General features: G+C 34.2%; 1 protein-coding gene across 4 annotated transcripts in view; it reads left to right on the top strand.

Annotated features, from left to right (window-relative positions):
• LOC147077757 (oxysterol-binding protein-related protein 6-like) overlaps positions 1–21,846 on the top strand; it is a 109,904-nt gene that overhangs the window by 1,012 nt on the left and 87,046 nt on the right. For all 4 annotated transcript variants that reach the window (XM_085960768.1, XM_085960770.1, XM_085960766.1 and 1 more), the window contains exon 2: positions 14,681–14,830. In XM_085960768.1, the coding sequence (XP_085816894.1) occupies positions 14,767–14,830 (64 nt within the window). In that variant the 5' untranslated portion in view covers positions 14,681–14,766. The remainder of the gene's footprint in view (positions 1–14,680; positions 14,831–21,846) is intronic.

Genomic DNA, 21,846 nt, shown 5'->3' with positions numbered 1-21,846 from the left:
ATTTAACGTAACTTCTCTAAATTAATGATATCGCAAAACAATGATCGTCAAAAGTTCAATTCAATTCTAGATTTTTTTTAAATCGCACTATCATAATTACAAAAGTTTATAAAGCAGTTCTAGACATTTTTATTAGGTATATGATTGAATATTCATTTCGGCTTAATTTCTGACACTAATGGTTGCCCGATTTTAATTATTTATATGGAATAACTGAAAGAAAAACTTCACCCAAAAGTTTTACAAGCCATCTTTTTAGTAGTTTCGCTATTATTTGTAATAAATTATTCATAACATAAATAAAGAAGTTAGTGTTGATCTACTTAATGTTATAAATCAGCTAAATAAACAATCAGTTACGTTAACTATATAATTTCACAAATATATAAGTAGACCTACCTACCTACTTATATTATTTTCAGAAACAAAAATATACCTACCTAGGGTACGAATAGGTACGATAAATAATTAATCTAACCTGCTATAAGTATAATATGAACCGGCGCCACTGGTTATCCAGGTTTTATTATTCACAGATTTTTAAATTCTATTTTCAAAAAGAAAATTACATCAATGCACAATGATAAATTTAATAATATTGCAAGAAGTACTTTATATTATTCATAGGACGTTTTGTAGGTACTTATATGCAAAACATAATTATGTGGCATGCCGACTTAATTATCTACTAATTAAGTATATAAGTAGCTACATATCCACTAGTTACGTAGGTACCTACCTACTCATTGTATTTTTCTTGTTTATACCATAGAAACAGTAGTTACAATGTTGTTATGAGTGTTATGACTTATTATGACATAATTATGTATTTACCTACCTGCAGATACATAAACGACCGTTTATTTTAATAATTCAGTGGCTACTTAAAACTAAATTATAAGTACCTACCTACTGCAGTTGTTTTCAAACTTTTTTGTTTCACGGCGCATGAAAAATATACTAGTTGGTGGGATGGGATTCCCAAATCTTGGAATCAAACTATGCACACCTATCCGGTGACATACCTTGACAAAGTGCTGTAACTAAGCAGACCGAAAATGCTACCCCTTTTCAAAATCTATGTAAATTGATTAACTCTAAATAAGTACTTACCTACTGAAGTACTACATTGTTTTTTTTACTTTGCTAACTTAAACGGTTACACGAAAAGTTTTTATTTTTATTCTGACTTAACTTCTTTCCTTTCATTTTCCTTAATCTGCTGGGATAGGTTTAAAAACTATATGAGTATTCAATTTTTATCTTTTATTTATGGGTAGGTACTTATATTAAATCTATGTTTAAAAATCATTTTTATATCACGAGAAAAATATTAATTGAGGTTATCATGAGTTCTTGGGGTTGGTTGCGGCGTCCCACGGCCCCGACTTTGAATACCACTGGCCTAATGTAATATTTTCTAATTGGTGGTGTTTACATAATAATTAACAATTCCCACACAAAGTGTTTCGTCTTTTATATCAGTGAAAAAAATGTTCAGCATTTACTATACCAGTGTTATAAACTTAATATTATATTAAGTATATTATAATATGTATAATGTTGATATTAAAACGCATTTAAAGTTGGCATAATGCTATTATGGTCTATGATTATTTTATGTAATATTACGTATTTTTCCAGCGTCTGATTATCCATATAAGAAGCGAATAATTACTTGTCCATTGTCCAAACCAATTATCTGTCTGTATCAACCTTTTATTGCATTGTTTTCCCGCTGTTTTCGTCTGGCTTGGCTACATCGTTTCGTTACCAATAAAATTCGTTACAATATTGAGTGTCTTGCCAGCTGCGAAATAAAATAGACAATAGGTACTTCTACCTATAGCAGGTGTGGATTTAAACACCAATATGAACACCACATATTTTACACTTAGCTGCCTACCTAATATAGCGAGTGACCCGAAACACCACATTTCATACTTACTTACGTATTGTTTTTTTCAGAAATAGGATACATAAGCGTGTACCTCCCTCAAAGCCAAATAAAATTAGTACCACAGAATGATGTTATTCGTAAAGTACATAGGTATTATCATATTTTTCAAAGTCAATTCATCTTTTGCGTATTTTTGAAACCAGAAAGCCGAATGTCCATCGACATCGAGCAGCTGAAAAATCTTACAATAATTTACCGATAGACTTATATTTGAACATTACGATATATTATTGGCCCTCAGGTACAGATATATTAAAAATAATTGTAAAGTAGGTAGATAATCTAAAAAAAAATGGTAGATAGGTATGTATATAAAATCCTTTATAATGCGAATCTAGAAATGTCTGTGGTCAATAAAGCTAGTACCTATGTTAATAAAATTGTCCTTGTCATGTCGAGTGATTCGCGGGTTTAAAAAACGATATAGAGAAAATGAAATAATATTGCCTAGCCCTAATAGTACTTTTGCATAATGTACCTCTTTTTTATCAGCGCTCGGGGCCTTGCTTTTGTTCGCACTAAGAGTATCGATACATCCACCCCTGGTTAATATCGAGGGTGGATATAGAGTCAGGTGCACCAGAAGATGTTTCACTGCCCATGCCTATCTATGAAGGTGTATCTAATCTAATGTATTCAGCCGTATGAATTTTATTCCATATTTAAGCCCCTTTGTCAATATAAAGAATATCATATTTTAGACGAGAACGTTATTTTCTGTATTATACGTTACAATTTATTAGCAAAATAAAATACATACATAAAATCGCCACCTAATTTATATAGAAACCGACGAAATGTAATAAATTTTAGGACTTATTCGATCCTAAGAAGATCATAATATGGGTTTCTACAGAATGGAGGTTTGTATTAATATTTTTTTTATTTTTACGAGAAATTGATGTCAGCCACATGTTCAATCTATTAGCTCCATACTATGACTCCAAACATACATTGAACAACAATTTGTATTCGCCAGAACCAAAATTCGAATCTGGAACCCACGAGATTATAAACTGACGTGAGCCGCTCGTCCATCGTGGCGTAGCTTCATAGGTACATGTTAAATCGACAGTATCGATACCTGCGCATCTATTCCATACACAAGGCTGCTATCGGCGGTCATCGACGGTAGTTTATCATATATTATGTATGTATTGAGGTAATTAATTGTTACAATAAGTTAACCGTTTGAACTGTCAAAAAGAGCTAGATATGTGTTAACTTTTAGAGCGAGATAGACAGTTTTGACAGTTTAGGCGGCTAACTTATAATACCTCAATACATAAAAATAGTAAAATATGGTAAACTAGCCTCGATAGCCGCCGACAGCAGCCTTGTGTATAGAATAGATGGGCTGACATCATAAGTACATTAATTATATTGGTGGATTGACTATTATACAATAATTTTTACGAATTTGAATTTTTTGGTTTGGTTGAACCACCTAGTAGGTACATGAAACTTTGTTGCTTTTACATACCTACTTCCAGAAGCCACGTACATAATAAATGACCTACATTATATAGGTAGTAGGTACATAACTATTTTGTTGTATATTTTATGCTATCTGTTCTGTGTGAATAAACAACTCTTACCTATCCACTATTTTATTAACCAGTTGCACGTTCTGGGAATACAAACAGCCATAAATTTAAAAAAGAGTAGGTTTTAATTTGCGTTGTTGTGTTGGTACTGTTGGTATATATATACACATTTCATCGCGTGTTTTGACATGATTTCAAAAATGATAACAAAAAAATGTAGGAATGTCAACGCGACGCGACGTTTAAATGATTATAAATATTGCATCTTGTGATTCTAATCTGTGAAAATATGAATCACGAATAGGTACACAATTTATTTAGTTTACACTCGTGTGATTCCCACATTTTTATGATTTTCTTTTACGTCAGCGTTTCAGAATATATTATTATATTATTCGATTCGCAGACCCCTTTTTCTATTATGAGTACGTAATATTTGGCATCCAAACAGCGGAATCATAAATATTATAGGTATTGTGCGGTATTTTCTTCCATCGTAAATCATCAGCCTCCATTGTACATTCAATGAAATGTTTGGTTATGGAAAAATCGATAAGTATGAAACCCTATCTGCATAGGGACAATAAGTGATTAATAAAATTTATTATTTTTCTGCCATTTTCAACATTAAAGTTGTGATTATTGAGATGTATGTCGCGTACTGCCACGCTGTCACGGCGATAAATTTCGTCTATGGTTTCGTCATTTTGCAGAATATATTGAATGAACACGATTTCTGTCAATTCAATGATGGAGTAACCTAGTAACGAGTCTGTAAATTCAATAATATTTTGAACGGAACCATGCAGGTGTCGATGCAGTGCGGTACAACGTGAGGCGACCTCATTGCTGTTCCGGTCATTTCGGCAGATTTTGCTAACTGACAATGCTCATTCAAAAGATTCAAAATGTGCTACGGGATGGGAGTATCAGCCTGATAACATTTTAAACACCAATAAAAACGACATTACACACGTTTTTCCCGTAGCGGCAGCTTACTGTGACGTCACATGATATTACGCGACATGCACAAACTGACTAACGATTAAACCTAAACCCAGGGCGAAACACGGGAAAATGTTTTGAGTATAATCAACTACTTACCTATATTGGCGTTGGTTAACTAAATATATTATACTAAACATTTAAACGCAATGAATAAATTACCCACTAAAGACTAAAACATTATAAACTAACATGAACCGATACATTGTCACGAATATAACTAAAGACACATAAGAAGTATTAATTTTAATATTGTTAGTCTAAATTACGTAGTGGACATTGTTATTTATGGAGTTAGATTGATTAGAATGTCATCTTCAGTATCCCAGATGTGCGTCAGCAATAGTTATTACGTGACGAAGTTACATAATTTAAAGGTTAGGATAGTTAGTGGACAATATATGGATGACGAAACCAATATAGGTACTTAATTAATATTTCAAATTGCTCTCCTATAAAGCTACAATTATTTTCACTTGCGGCCTTTTGAGTTACTCAGATTAAGTAGAGCGTACCACTCTCGAATTACGTAATATATTATATTTTCAGAAAAGTTACCTACATCATAAAGTGTATCATCAGCCAGGGTCGATCCACTGCTTGATGAAGGCCTCCCCTAACTCAGTCCGCTCTTCTTGGTCTTAATTTTTTCGTTGCCACATACGTCCATCGAACTTTATGAGTTCGTCTATCCAACGGGTATTTGGGCGTCCCTGTGGGCGTTTAGTGCTCTTTGGGTACCACCATGGCCTCCACTGGGGGGAGCTGACATGACTAGGCCCGGCGTGGTGAGTCGACCAGTTAAGTGAGATAAACACAGACATCGTAAATTTGCTCTAATACTCAATATTTTGGCGCTATTTTACTTCAACATTAATCATCATCAAAATATATATGGTTGCGCGCGCGATACAACTTTTGATTATTGTTTATTTTTTTATCCGATAACTCCTTAAATCACTAAAATTACACCGAATACCCTTCATTTTACATAGAACGCCATTTGGAAAACGTTACTGTAGGTAGGGCATCACACTTCCTTTAACCTTGGCGAAAAGTAAGGGGGACCGCCAAAGATCCTAACCTGGGGGCCCACTTTAGGATGTGAGGGGGCATGGATACCACTGTTTGACGGCATTTGTCCACTGGGCGAGTGACATGCCACCCCATTACAATTTCATCTGCTTAGCGACCTCTATCACATTGTTTTTTTTTTGCGATCTTTCCGCGTTATGCCCAACATCCATCTGTTCATGCCACGTTGCGCTACTCGTGAAGTGTATATTTTTAAGTAATAATCAGCATTTTTTTTGTTGTACAAACATATTATTAGTGTTGAATAAGGATATTTGAATTGTTATTATTTTGGTTAAAATTGCTGTATAGGTCTGTACTCTGTACTCACACAATGCCTTATAATCACACATCTATAAGTTGATCGGTATCTATTGTGGATTTCCATTGGTTAACTTCAGTAAAGATTGCATTCATCAATATTCATACATATAATATACTGCATTAGGTATATTATGTATATATTAATTAACCCGTGGGTTATATTGATGATGATCGATGGAAGGTAATTAATCGATTCGTAGAGCAGACATTCAATATCTGACCGTTTTTTATTGGTTGCATGTATACTTAATATATTTTTGAATCAATCAACCTAATGAATAATGATATTGTAAGATACGCGATCAAGTAGGTGCTTAGTACTAATACTCCGACCTGACCGTATTTTATTACAACTTTTTTCTTAGCTCGTATTCTTGTTTGTACGGTGGTTGTTTATCCAGTACAAATCTTGCAATCGATTTTTAACTAACTTCCCGACTAGCTAAACATTTGAAACTTTTAGAATATATCAGAACACGATGCCATTTCATTCTTTTAATACCTTTAGCCATCTCGAAGTAGAATTGAATTCATTTTCAGTTAATTCTGTTTTGCATGAAAAGTTATTTCGGAAGAAATCCGTAATCCAATCCACTATTATTGGTTGCTAAGGGGTTGGTCCTAACAACTAAATTATTAATATATTCGTTACTATGGAAATCAAAATGACATATTAGTATTCTATATTTGTTTGTTGCAAAATAGCAAAAAAATGATTTGTTGACAATTGCTTTATTTGTCCTAAATTATTAATACATAGAATTGTCAAGTTTATATGATTCAACAGAAATTTGAAAACGTGGTATATAAAAAGTTATTTTTATCTTGTAATTATTTTTAATTAATTGTACGCGGAACCATAAATCCCCCTGCTCTTTCGCGTATATCTATTGCAACCCCCACTTTCGTCTCTACATTACATACATTGAAGTTAATGGCGCCATCAATCCACACCGCCCCGCTCCACACCCAGTATTAATCGGGCGTATCACAGGACCCTACGTTTGGATGTGAAGCATCATTTTTTTTAATGCCTGGGAATTTATCAGGAGCAGTTACTCAAGACTGAGGTCGCCATGCACTCAAATGTGCTTTGATTGAATTTACATGACTTTAAGTTAAGAGTAAGTACCCATGGGATAAGTAGATGAGCACATAGAAGCAATATTAGAAATTGTAGTAAGTAACAAAAGCTAATACAAAGGGATCTTCACGTTGGCAGTATGACGCCTCAAATTTTCTAATTGCAACAAAATTGGCCTCTGTGGCGACCAGGTTGGACGGTGGGCGAAATTCCTAGTTGAGCCGACTTAAGCAGCTCTTCCCTTTCCGTATATATTTTAGGAATTCCCAGAGAATGGTTTGCATCCTGTATTTCTCCGCCACATGGACATATTGGACGGGTAAACAAGACGATTACTTTACATACACACAGCATACAGCGCTATCCAATCACAGCCATGGCATATTGGTTGTAGAAATAGCTTATGGTCGGTTTGCTTCCAGTCGCACATCAGAGAGCATCTTGGAGGTATGCAGGGATTATGTACCATTCTGGATAGAATGATCAATCCTGGGATTGCGGTATTTTTTTTAAATACCAGGGGATCCTGGGATCGGGGAAAAATTGTAAAAATGTGCAACCACAAAAAGCACAAAATAATTTTCATATTTCTATATTGACGATTTAGTTTAGATTTTTGTCCGATTCGTTATTCCGAAAAAGTGAAGGTTGATGGTATCTTTGGAATTTTTAAATGTGGTTTATGTATAAATTATCAGTCGTTCTCTTTGCTTGACAAAAATATAATTTTTTGTTGACAAATTTTTGAAAATTTGATTTTAGTATTTTCCAAAGCGTTGGAGTTGAGCTCGGAGCAGGATCACGGAGCAGTAGAGCAATGGAGATTTACCTGGAGCACCGAAAATTTGTAATGCTCCACTGCTACGGATGTATTTTTTATTATATGTAATACATATATTAAAACTTTTTACCCGGAGCGGAGCTGGAGCAAGTATTACGCCCCGGAGCGGAGCAACTCTAAAAAGGGTCCGCTCCAACCCTCTGTTATTTTTAATCCCTATTTTTTGAGATAAAGAAATGGAGCGGAATTCTGAGACTGCAAACATTTGTTCTATCTGCATAAGTATCGACGTGTCGTTTGCAATTATTTATCCATATTGAACGCAGCATTTGGTTTGCGGTTACTGTTTACTCTTTGCCAAGTTGATAATAATTATTTGGTCTTGAGTTTTGACGATTGAAGACTATGAAATGAATATAAATAGGGTATTCTACTTTATTTGTATTCTATAGCTACGGACTGCAGTGTATCAACTACATTGTTCAGTCAGCTTGCGGCCGGTCAGAAAATACTACTGCAAAAATAATTGTAGTTGGCACCCGCCACTGCGTACTATCCACAAAGTAACTGAAGAATACAGCTCTAAGTAACACTTAATTAAACAGTGCCGGTGACAGTTTTTCATTCAGTGGAATATACCTATTACCAACCACACAGCCACGCTACTAAACTCAATTTATTTCTCACTCTTTTTCGCCCTGTGGCGCAGAAGGGGTCGAGTAGATCTTTCTTTATGTATGTACCTACTGATACCTCTGGCCCTCTGCAATCCTTTGATGGGGTGGTATTCGAAAGGCACGTGAGAGAGACAGGGCTAAAATACAATTCTATTATAGAAATGAAAACAGGGCTAGATTATACTGAAACTCCGTAACTCACGTTTATTGAAACGTGAATTATATTATTACATGTTACAGGTTTACACATTCATCACGACTAAACCATTTATGTGGCTATAACTATTTAACTGATTATTTGGGAATTTTTTCGTATGCCGAAAAAAATAAAGCTGGCCCAACTTCGTCTACAAACTAAACTTAAAAGATCACTGGTCTTCGGAGAGCTAATGACGGATTCAAGTGACTAAAGGAGAAGTCCTCGGAACACATCCTTCTTCGCGAATACGTAACTTTAATGATATCACAGTTTAAAACTGAAATGGTCCAGTGCGATCATCATCAAAACGTGATCGCTCAAAGTGACTTTTAAATTTAGATTTGCCGTACTTGCTTTCGTGTCCGAAAACTTATTACACTTCACCATGAAATATTGTATCGGAAATATATGGCCGTATATTAAAGACCGTCCAACATATTCATGTCTAAATAAAACACGGTTCGTGTCGGTTTTCACTTTACAGGAAGCCAGCAGAAAACAAATTTTGAAAAAATGGAAATTGAATTAATGTTCATATAATCTATTAAAATATTGAAAGCTCACGGCGAACTGTGCCACGGTGAAATGTTTTACGTACAATTTACATGTAACCACTCACCTACTTTACCCTATCATGCTCCATCGTCGGAGTACATAACAAGCACTCTGTCGCGTCACTTCCTTCACATCACCACATCTCGCGTCTCCTGCTCCGGGAGACTTGAAGCTCGTAGATAGATTCTGTAGCCCCCTGCCATCTGCTGACTGCGAGAGGATCGGCGACGGGATTTGTTCGCCCAAGAGTGCGACATCCTGAACACATATCCAAGACCAGTTGGCGTGTCAGCTCACAAAATCGAGTATTTTTTAACGTGGTCGTAGCAGTGTCATTTCAGATTCTCAAAGAGAGTTGCAACCTTTGGGCAGTGGTGGAGGGTGGAGGTAGGTTGTTAAGATCCGATATGAATAGTGTACTCTAAATTTCGTCAGTCATACGTAGGTATTTATATCCATTGCATTAAGAGCATACGTGAAACGGAAAATAATTTTCAACAATAGGTGGGACGAAATTTCGCACTCGTCGCCAATCGGAGAGCGGTAGTCGAGGAGTGAGTACGTCAATTTGTTTTGTGATGGCGTCGGAGGAATATATTCTTATATCGTGTAAAGATGACTAAAAAACGTTACGTATGTACTCGAAAAAGAAAACATGTCAATGAATATTTATTATTATTACTAATATAACAATAAACATTTCATTAAATGAACGCATGTTGATTTTTTTATAACAAATTATGTTTTGTTCGGCACGCGTCATTTGCACAATCCGCGCGTCGCAGTCACGATCTTTTTAGACCATGCCTCAGCTATAGCCCTCAAGTATAGCTTTAAGACTGCATATTGAAGATAATGTTGGTTAGTTTTTAAAATTCATCCGTAAACCAAGCCATGATAGATAATAGTCAAAAAATATTCGTGTATCTGTTAGATATTTTATAGATATAAATTTTTTTTTATCGATTATGGTGTGATTCAAAACTAACCAATTATAACTACCTATATATTCTTAATTCAACAAAAACAAATAAGTATGACTGAAAAAGTGTGCACTATTTTTGTCGGATCGCTCATATCACACCTAAACTATTAATAAATAATTATTATGGTTTGGTAGGCAGGGCTTAATTGAATTTACAAAAACTAACGAACACTATCTACGCATTGTAGTATTAGTTCAATGAAAACAAATGCGTTTGACTGACAACGTTTAGTTGTGCACTATTTATGTCGGATCTTAACAGCACACCTCCACCCCTCGCCAGTGCCTTTGGGCCTAAGTTAAGGGGACGAGGAGGAAGGAGACAAAGGCGGTATTTGGTCCTCACTAACAGAATATAGTGTTGATCTCACGTGATTTTAAGTTGTCTGAATCCACCCGCCATGCACATGCGGATTCCAAGATAAATGGAAAGATTTTCACTATTGGCAACCCTGACATCTCAGATTTACCTCACGTTACTATTAATATTATAATGCCTGCTAAACATATAATATGTTTCTTTTATATTCGTTGATTAGTTGATCGCCTATTTGAAGTGAAAACTCTGTTTTTTCCTGTTATTCGTTCTCTCTGATTATTTTAGAAATTGTTCAGTGCTAACGCATGATTTCGTGCAAATCAGACATACTGCACGCCAATCTAACCTTAATAATTAACATACAAATTGTAGTTCGTATGGATGTGGTACTAAGTTTTATTTGAATATACCAAATAGTGCCCACAAATTGTAAGCGTGTGTTTTGCGATAAATTGATACATACTTACCTAAAAATCACCAGACCGTGGACACGTTAATTTTAATGAGCTAATGAATTTTATTTCAACACTGATTAGTCGTTTCATTTTTGGACACATGAGTTTTATTTTTGATAGTGTTTTTATAAAAAGGTTGCTAAATAATTAATTTATTCATTATGTGGTATACTAGTTACTAATTGTAATTATTATAGTTATAGAGTTTACTGGCTGCGGAAAGGCAATTACTATTAGACAGATAATTGGGATCTGATTAGAGGTCGTGTATTGTCCGATTCGCAGTGTTGCCATAATTTTCATTGTACATTACAATCGTCTCACGTAATAAACTGCGCCAGTTTTGTTACGAAAATTTAAAAAAAAATGCGTATCTATAGGTAGGTGCATAGCAGTAGCGAAGGGTGGAGATAGGGTGTTAAGATTTCGCATAAAAAGTGCACATTAAACTTTTTTAGTGATATGTATTTGTTTTTATTGAACTAGAACTACAATTTACAGATGGTATTCGTTAGTTTTTAAAAATCAATCAAACCCTACAAAACCAAACCATAATAGTTTCGGTATATTTTGGGCGATACGACAAAATTGTGCAGACTTTTTCATTCGTACTTTTTAGTTTTCGTTGGATTAAGAATATATACATATTACACTCATATTGTTATTTCATTTTTTTAAATCATTAAGCCTTGCCTAAACCAAACTACAATAGATAAAAAATATTATTCCGTCTATAAAATATTCAAAGTTATGTATGATTTAATTGCATAATTTTGGATATTTTATATATAGACGAGTATTTTTTGACTATTATCTATTATGGCTTGGTTTCTCAAAGTTTAATTGAATTTAAAAACTAACCAACGCCATTTGCAATTTGTGGCATTAGTTCAATGAAAACAAAATATATGTATGACTGACAAAGTTTAGTGTTCACTATTTATGGTGGATCTTAACAGCATACCCTCCACCCTTCGCCACTGGTGCATAGTTACTAACTATATATTATATATGTGGATATTATGTGGATAGGTAGGTACTACACATTTTAAACCCGGTAAGGTTAAACCGATGTGTGGTTTCCTGTTACCGAATTTAGTGACACATAATAATTTACTTAAATTTTAATAGTCCCTGTAATTCTCATATTTATTTTATAATGGATGTACACTTTTTTCTTACTAATATCAATTACTAACCGACTGTTGTGATTAAGTTAGCTAGTGTACAGAAGGTTCTGGGCTCAATTACTGTTGGCCGGCTCTCACATTTAAACTACCCCATCTGCCGCACAACCATAAATCAAGGAACTTCTAGGAACGTTTCTCCGATGTTGCGTATGAAGACCATGCACATAGGCACTTAGCGACAGTCGCGCTGGTATAAGAATGACCAATTCGTAGCGTGTGCGTATGCGTATGCAGTATAAATACTTACTAGCGGTTTCGACTCGCAGCCCGAGACGCTTGTGTTTTATTGCTATCAGCACAAACTAAAAATTCGCATTCCACCAATGTGCGGAACTCCATTTGGCAAAGTGTGTTTAGTGAATAACGATGACGTCACATCGACGTATTCTACACATTGCAGGCGGATGAGTCTAGATGTGCGATCTGGCTTAGAGTTACTTTTAAAAATCATAAATCATAAGTGACGATTAGTAGATATAACTAACGTTGCCAAAATTCATTAAATTTTCCAGACCATTTTACGAGTGAAAGCGACATTTTTTTTTTTTTTCAATAAAGGTAATGCATTAATTATATCCAAGCAAACAAGATTTATTTTTGAATACATTGACTAGAAAATAAAACATAATTGTTGTAAATACATAATTATATACCAAACAGCGACGTTGAACATTTCTTTGGAATGAAATAAGTATGTAATGAATTCGAAACGTTGGGGTGAGAGGAAGAAGTTCCACTCAAACCCAATTTAAATAGGAATTATCCCATAGGTACAGGAACTGTCTGCTTTTCATTGTTTAATAAATTTAAAATAAAATCAACGAATAATCCACAAGATTTGAGAGTGCAATATTGAACATACATAATTTGATAACGCACTGACTCTGTTGTTTCGAGTGCCGCTGGGCGTCCTATTTTTTTGCATAATCATAATGTATGTTATATTTTTAACTCTGAAGAACTGTGGCAATTGACTCGATATTCATCATTTCAACCACGAAGCTCTAGGCCCTAGGGACTTGTCTAAAATAAGGACGTTTCTCGTTTGTTTGTGCCACAGAATATTATATTATCTAAAAGGGTTTTACTTAATCCTAGTAAAAGCCGACATACACCTGGGTAAACAAATAAACATTTTTTTACAAAATTTATTAAACCAAGGTTTTTTGTATATTGCCGCAGATAGAAAACATAATACGCAAATGCACTGATAAACAATTAAATGTGGCCATGTTTGCCAAAATAGCCTCGTGAAGTGTTGTTTAGCAATCTTTTCTGATGTGTACATGCGTTCAGTTTTAAACAATGAGTGCACGTACATGTGTTTAGGACATAGGTGCAAACAGACCATCGCATAATTTGTTTGCTGGCATATTATGTACGATTGCATTGGTTTTACAGAACATATCAATAGGATATAAATAAACCGAAAGCCAGTTGCCATGGACCAAGGTTTTGACGGCAGTTTTGGTGTATAACTTAATGAGAGGCAAACCATTAAACGCAAGAAATTCAAAGACCCCGATATATCCTCAAATATTACCAATGTTGAATTTTCATTGCCTTTACGTGACAAAATTTAATGGATATTTTTATGATATACTTACGTAAATATTGAAAATAATATATTCATTAGCAGTAAAATGTTTAAGTTTATCCCATATTTCACCACACTCGAGATTCGTACCTTATTACAACACACTTGCCATTATATTGTTTCCTCTGATTGCTTTGAACTAAGTTTTAGTCGGATGCTTCGGATATGTACATTTTAACACACGTATTGATTTTTCAGCAATGGCGAAGGGTGGAGGTAGCTGTTTAGGTCCGCCATAAATAGTGCACAATAAACTTTATCAGTCATACGTATTTGTTATCATTGAAATAAGACTATAATTACATATGATTTTGGTTAGTTTTTAACATTCAATTATACCCTGCGAAACCAAGCCATAATAGATAATAGTCAAAAAATACTCATCTATCTATAAAATATCTAAAATTATGCAATTAAATCATACATCACTTTGGATATTTTATAGATAGATAATATATATTTTATCTATTATAATTTGGGTTAGACAGGGCTTAGTGAATTTAAAGAAATAAACCAACAATGTGTGTAATATGTATGCTTAATTAAACGAAAATCAATAAGTATGGATGAAAAAGTGTACACAATTTTGTCGTATCGCCCAAAATATACCATAACTATCATTGTTTGGATTAGGCAGGGTTTAATTTATGTTCAAAAACAAATGAACTCCATCTAAAATTGTAGTCTTAGTTCAATAAAAACAAATACGTATGACTAACAAAGTTTAATAATTTGCACTATTTATGGCGGATCTTAACAGCCTGCAAACTGCATCCACCCTTCGCTACTGGATTGTTGCCTATTGTGGTTTGTATCTGGGACCTTCGAGAATATCCCGTCACTGACTCATTTAGCAAAACTATAGACATAGGTGGCAGATACATTGCTATATTATTTAATTAAAGTATTGATTGTTCTTTTTTTTCAGGTCCCAATGATGGCCTAACAATATATCATCGACAGTGTATCGTTTACTAAGTAGAAGAATTCGCAACACGAAAAACAGGCCTGCCCATGAAAATGTCTAACTCAATTATTAGGCACATCTCCACCGAGCCTTCCAGCCTTTCAACAAGAGGTAAGTTTGCTACATTAATGAATTTTACGAGCATGCTGAAATCACCCACTCGATATTGATTGAAAATTCAATCTAATTCATTAATTTTATGAACACGGTTATTTGTAATACATTATGTTTGCTTCTTTTACATTTAGGTAGATATGTAAATTAGGTATATAGGTATATTATGCACATTCAGTGCTTCTATGGACAATAGGGATTGAAGGGTATTATTCTAAATTTGAATATTATCTTCTAGTTCCAAAACAAAGAATGTCGAAAAAAAATCTTTTTTATTATATAATTTGACTCAATTTGCAATTTTACTTATGGGAGGAACGAGAAATAAATATATTGGTTTCCTCTTTACATACTTTGCCAAAAAATATGTTACTTCGTCGTTTTGAGACGCAGAAATGACATTCTAAATAATATAAACCCTTAAATAATTATAGTTTCTCCTTGAAATACCTAACGCAGAACGCCCTTTGGCTTATAATCTCGAATTATAAAGTGAAGCTAAATAATTACAAGATAAAAAGAACTTTTTATATACAACGTTTTTAAATTTTCTGTTGAATTATTATGCTCAATATGCTCAAACTTGTACTTGATATGAAGTAAATAAAAAACAAACAAACATAATATATAGAATACTGAAATGTCATTTTGACATTTCATTTTGATTTCCATAGTAACGCACGTATATATTAATAATTTAGTTGCTAGGACCACCGCCTTAGCAACCAATAATAGTCTTCTACTTTTTACGGATTTTTCTGAAATAACTTTCCATACAAAACAGAATTAACTGAAAATGAATTCAATTCTGCTTGAAGATGGCTAAAAGTATTAAAAGAATGCATTGGCATCACCATGGACAAAAGATTTGATGTCCTCATGGGAAGAAGCGAATCGCAGCTCTGCGATGAATGTTTTATGTTTTAGAGGACATTGTACATATAGCACTACAGTGCCCTAAATATGAACTTCACAGAGTACAGCTGCGAATTGCGGATGTCTATGAGAATATCGACGAATTGAAGGGTGTCCTAGCGGTGGGTAAGACGGAAGTGCTAGGCAAAATTGTAAAGTTATTTAACAGAATAGGAGTGAGGACCTGATCGACGGATCCCCTTTTAGAAGAGAAGAGGCGATATGACAGCGAGTCGCAGTCAAAGCCTCGGTAAAATCACAAAAAAATGCATTGGCATCGTGTTCTGATATATTCTAAAAGTTTCAAATGTCTAGCTAGTCGGGAAGTTAGTTAAAAATCGATTGCAAGATTTGTACCGGACAAATGAGAATACGAGCTAATAAAAACGTTGTAATAAAAATGATTGTAATAAAATTGATTAATTAGTATACAACCTGATTACATTAGCAGCAGTCATTTTGCATTGGATATTCATTCTTAACAAAAAAATTATAGGTACATCTTTTTAATTTTCCAGGGACGCGATGAAATTTAAAAAATGCGTTTACGAGCAATTTGTTTAAATCAATGAATCATCATTATTTAAATATTTTAAATGTACGATTGGTAAATAGGCAACCAAAGATAGACGCCATTTTCTTTTTTACTTACAGACAATGAATCAATTAAACGCATCCAACTTAGAATAATATTTTTCTATAGTTACCGATTCATCTGTATGTACTAAAAACGTTGTGGAATCGCTATCAACCATTGTAATATTAATTATTCTCTCTCGGTTACAGTAGTTAAATCTCTGTTCTTAAGTCGTGCCATCAGGGCCGTTACATGAGGGGCATAGAGAGGAAATGCCCTACTATAGCGAACATACAGTGTAATATCCCTTATCGCCTTTCGTAATACGTCTATTTCTATTTTAGGTAGGTTCCAACCGGATTAAGTGTATTTGATAAAAATCTGACGAATTCAGGGTTCTAGAAGTGTATTTTTTAAAACATTTCCAGACAGACCCACCCAAAATTGGTGCCGAACATCAAATTTCTGATGCCCACCTAAAATTTGGTTCTAGATACGGCCCTATATGTCATTCGTCTTTCATGAAAGCACTTTTACTAATATAATGTAATGGTCATATTTTATTACTGACGATTGTTGGACTCAGAGATTCCCAAACTTTTTAAGCGGAGAGCCACGTTTGTTGGATACTGGCGTGGGTCAGTTCAAAAAAAAGATATCCATTATTTTATCTATAGTCCCAACCTTTTTACACCTGCGACCACTGAAAATAGGATAAATGTTTTGCGGATCGCCAACACAGAAATAAAAATTTATTATTAATGACATCTGATTGCGATTGATTTCGTTACGAAAAACCATTAATCTATTTTAAGAACAAAAACACAATGCACAAACACTTGCAGGTGCACGGATTTTGAAGATTTTATTGGAATTGTTAGCATAGGCATTTGGACGCCAAAATTCCCGGACCACCAGAAAATGTGGGCGGACTACCGGTTGAGAAACACTGGTCTATACTATTTTATATTGACATAGAGCGGAATGCAGAAATATTTGTTATAACTAAAATTTCCTTAGCAGAAAACACTATGCAGAAACATTGTCCTTAGTTAAGATCATTTCTATTGAAAATAATACCATATTTAAAAAATCTCTTTCTTATAGTATAGGTAAATTATTTTATAATTGTTAAACGATGACAAACATATGACAACTGCATTTTATAAATGCAATAACTATAAATACATATTAATATTTAATTATAATACTCTTATATTTCCGTTATAAGTCATTATACGTGATTCTACAGGCACCGCAAAAAAAATTTTTTACATGGTAACACTAGCGTCAAGTGTCATTCTATCACCTGGCATCTTGTATTTCTGCGGGCTGGCGTATAAAAGTAAAATAATATTCTGCAAGTATATGCCAAACAAATTAACACTATCTATATCCATATTGAGATACATTGTTAAATGAATTTGAGTGTATGGACTGTTTTATAGACATGCGAATTTATTTTGACAGCAGCTGTCAGTGGTAAATGGTAATACAGAAGGGGGTGTGTTCATAACAAAAGTAGTCTATGGTTAAGGATTCCTTAACTCTATACTCAGGATTGTCTATAGTTAAGTCATGCTTTTCGGCGACTTATCCTTAGGATCGAAATCTTAGATTGTGCATGCCGCTCATAGTTAAAAGCATTTTTTCACAAAGAAATCAAATGAATATGTATAATAATATGTATTTATATCTACGACACAATAATTGAAAATAAATATTTTTTGGTTTTCTTTCGGTTCTCATGGTTTCTTTTGGACGCTATTCTTCTTAGAACCTGTTGAATTTATCGCTTTTTATTACCTATTCAACGTTACGTAGTTTGAGGACTGCTGGCTTAACGTAACTTTAATTTCTTTCGCCGGCCAAGGCAAAGCAGTTTACCTTTTATGTATAATCTATGTTGGGTTATAAAAATGTCCGTTTTCCATATAATGCTACATATATTTATTCAGAGTCACGGTGATAAAATACAAAAGAATTCATTTGATTCCAACATTGTCGTTTGTCATTTTATCAATATTTTTTCCCGTTGACATAACGCGGTGGGTGATAAACTGATAAATTATTCTGTATAAAAGGCACTTATTTATGAAAATGGTTACCGGAAATAATAGTCACATGTCAATGGAAGTTAATAGCCGTTTCCGACATAAATATTGTAAAGTTGTAACCCTGGCATTGCTCCATAGAATATAATGGTAAACACGTTTAATTTAAATCGTTCAATAAGCTCACAATTTTTTAGTGTAGGATACATTTTATCGGATCGTAATAATTTAGAAAAATAAAGCAGTATTGAAGTGTTTTTTTATTCACTAATTACTACCCCGGGAGGGTTGGAGCGGAACCTAGCGGAACCCTTTTTGAGTTGCTCCGCACTAGCTCCGCTCCGGTACCTAATGCTTGCTCCAGCTCCGCTCCAGGGTCTGCTCCGCTCCGGGTAAAAAGTTTTAATATGTAGGTAGCATATTGTAAAAAAAATAATAAATAAATAGTTATAATATAATAATATCGTTTTTAATTATGTCAATTCCGACAGCAAATCATCTTTTATTATTATCTGCCTCTTAGAATTAATTTTATGGCGAAAATTTAATAATAAAAAAAGTAGTGGAGCACTACAAATTTTCTTTGCTCCGGGTAAAACTCCATTGCTCCACTGGTCCGTGCTCCTGCGGGTCTATTCAATACGCAAGGCCGATAAAGTGATAGTATTTACGGCTAACTAGGGTAGGTTTGTATGGAGTTATTAGCACTTATTGTAACAATTACAATAAGTTGGTTGGTATTGTTGCAATAAGTGCTATATTTTAACAGTGCGTCTCTTGGCTGCGATAAAATTTAGAACAAGAGCGAGAGAGAAAGACAGTTTTGACTGATGAGACGGTTTACTTATTGTAACTATTATAATACCTCAATATAATGTATGTAAGTAATAAATACTATCACATTATCACTTTAGCGGCCTTGTGTATAGAATAGACCCGCAGCTCCGAGCTCCGCTCCAACGCTCCGACTACCCCTACTTCTACGTAGTGATAATCCATTTTCTACAATATACGTTATTTAGTTTATTATAAAAAAAATGCAAATGCATTGAAAGATGAGCAAAATAATTTAATGAAACTTGCTGATAAAAGAAATATGTATATTCTTGTGGCCGTGAAAACTACATTAATTTCAAAAATAGTAATGTAAATTTATTATACTGTATTATCACGATTTAGCCATTATTAAAAAATATAGGTTATTTACAAGTAAAATGAGTTATAATTATGTATTAATTGACGTGTCTTTCGTTGAATGCACTTTATCTATGGTACAGTTTTCCAACAATGCGTTCGGGCAGTGACTTGACTCTTTGACCTCGTGGAAAATCATGGCTAACGTGCAAGCGATGTTGCCAAAATTTGACAAGTTAATTATTACTGCATTGGCTAACCTGTCGTGCAGTTTATCCAACTGCAACAAATAAAAATTAATTCTCATTAACAAATTGGCCACACGCGCTTGAGAGTTTAGCAGACTAAAGACTACCGTCTGCCAAAATATCGCTGAGAGTTAACTGTATGCCAAATAAAAGCCCTATATTGCCAAACTGTATCTGTTTGTAGAGTGGCTTTATAGACGCTATTATATTTCGTAATATGATGCTGGTCACGTTTTCTGAGATTTCCCGGAGATTGAACCACTGTTTGCCGCGCGTACTGAATTTCGACAAAAGCCACAAGGCATTTTTTTTAAATACTACCGTACGGGTTTGTACAAAATGAGTTTAGTCTAGGTTCCGAATTACATTTCCTCATATTTCTTTGCGAACAATAAGTAGATACGACGAATCGAGTTTCGAATGGTTTCTACGTGATGGTGGATGTGAGGCAATGAAATAAATTGTATGTATTTATTATGAAGGATAATACAATAGGGTTAAGAGTCGTCCAACATTTTGCGATATCCACACGGTAATGGCGGAGATCCGTAATACAATTAATCAAAGTTTCAATTTAGTCAACCCATTTTAATGTGCTATACGTAAATGTGACTGGCGCTTATGTTGCATACTAAAATATATTTACATGTTATATAAAATAGATACCATTTGCTACTAAACAGTTATATTAACTGGAATCTTGGAAACATGGTTCCCGCGGATAACTATTACTACCTATTTTTGAAGTTATAGGTACTTCTTTTGGGGTGTTTGGTAGAGAGTGAAATTGAGAACTGCCCGCGTACACTATTGCGAAAGTGCGCGACAGTATGAAGTTAGCTGCGAATCAGTCAGCTGTTTACAAACGCAAGTTTGATCGAATTTATTATTGTCGGCGATTTGCAATTCCTTACGTAAACAAACGATTAAACGCCAGAGTGACAGTTGTTATTTTAAAAATAAAAACAACGAGAAATAATTATATAATTTAGTAATATAAGTGAAAGTGTATAGAAATAAACCAACGGCGCTCTAATATGCGGCCCTTTTTCTTGAGTGTGTAATTTAACAAGATAATTAAGAGCTAGTGGAAGAATCTAGGTTATCACAAGTTTTGTGTTTGTTTTGTTACGCCAAAGAAGTATAACTTCTAACGCGCGTACATAAGTATACATACTGATTTTTTTTATTATTGAGATACTTAACGAACAAACAAACATATGCAAAACGTAGCAAACAGCCTCTCCTAAAAAATGTGAAAATCAATTTCATTCATTGGGTACCAGTCACCTGTATATTATGATATAAATTCAGTGTCTCACTATAGAAACTTAATTAACGTTAGGTAGGTTCTACTTGCATGTTTGCTGCAGTGTAGTGCATCCAAGCGCAACTTAATGATATGCAACAGAAGTCACCGCTTGCCAATTAATATTGCACTTGAAATAAAAATAGGCGTGAGTCGAGACGCGGAAGAAAAAAGGGGAATCCTTGACTTCTCTTAAGCAATACAAGTGCAGGAATTTTCAGTTTGTTGTAGGTACGTACATTTTCCTTTTACGTCAGTATTTTGTGAACACTATGCCATATAATAATATTATGGCTTAGACTGGAAACGTCACTAAAAATCTCAGGGTTTAGGGGCAGTATTTTACATATAAACGTCTAACGAATTAAGAATATGATTATTTTGAAAGATAGATATATTTTCTTACTAACAATTAATAAATTAGATAGGTACTTAGTGCATTGTTCAGTCATACATTTGACTAGTGGGTATAATACACAGTACACACTTACATAACAGTGGCGAAAGGTAGAGGTAGGTTGTTGATATCCGACATAAATAGTGCACAGTAAACTTACGTATTCGTTTTCAATGAACTAAGACTACATTGTGTAGACCAGGGTTTCCCAAACTTTTTCTGTAATAGAACACTGCAAACCCGGAAATTTTAACGGAACACTTAGTTTATTTTGTAGGCTATTTATTAGCGCAGCTAACCGCTCTGCCAATTTTGGCAACTGTCGTTAAACTGACTAGACTTGTCAGCCAGTCAGTTAAAAACAATATACCACATCTTT

This window comes from Rhyacophila brunnea, unplaced genomic scaffold (assembly GCF_057557595.1).
Source record: "Rhyacophila brunnea isolate RB1 unplaced genomic scaffold, BYU_Rbru_1.0 scaffold_12, whole genome shotgun sequence".
Classification (NCBI taxonomy): domain Eukaryota; kingdom Metazoa; phylum Arthropoda; class Insecta; order Trichoptera; family Rhyacophilidae; genus Rhyacophila; species Rhyacophila brunnea.
The sequence above is the reverse complement of the archived record's forward strand: the minus strand, read 5'-3'. Positions and strand labels throughout refer to the sequence as shown.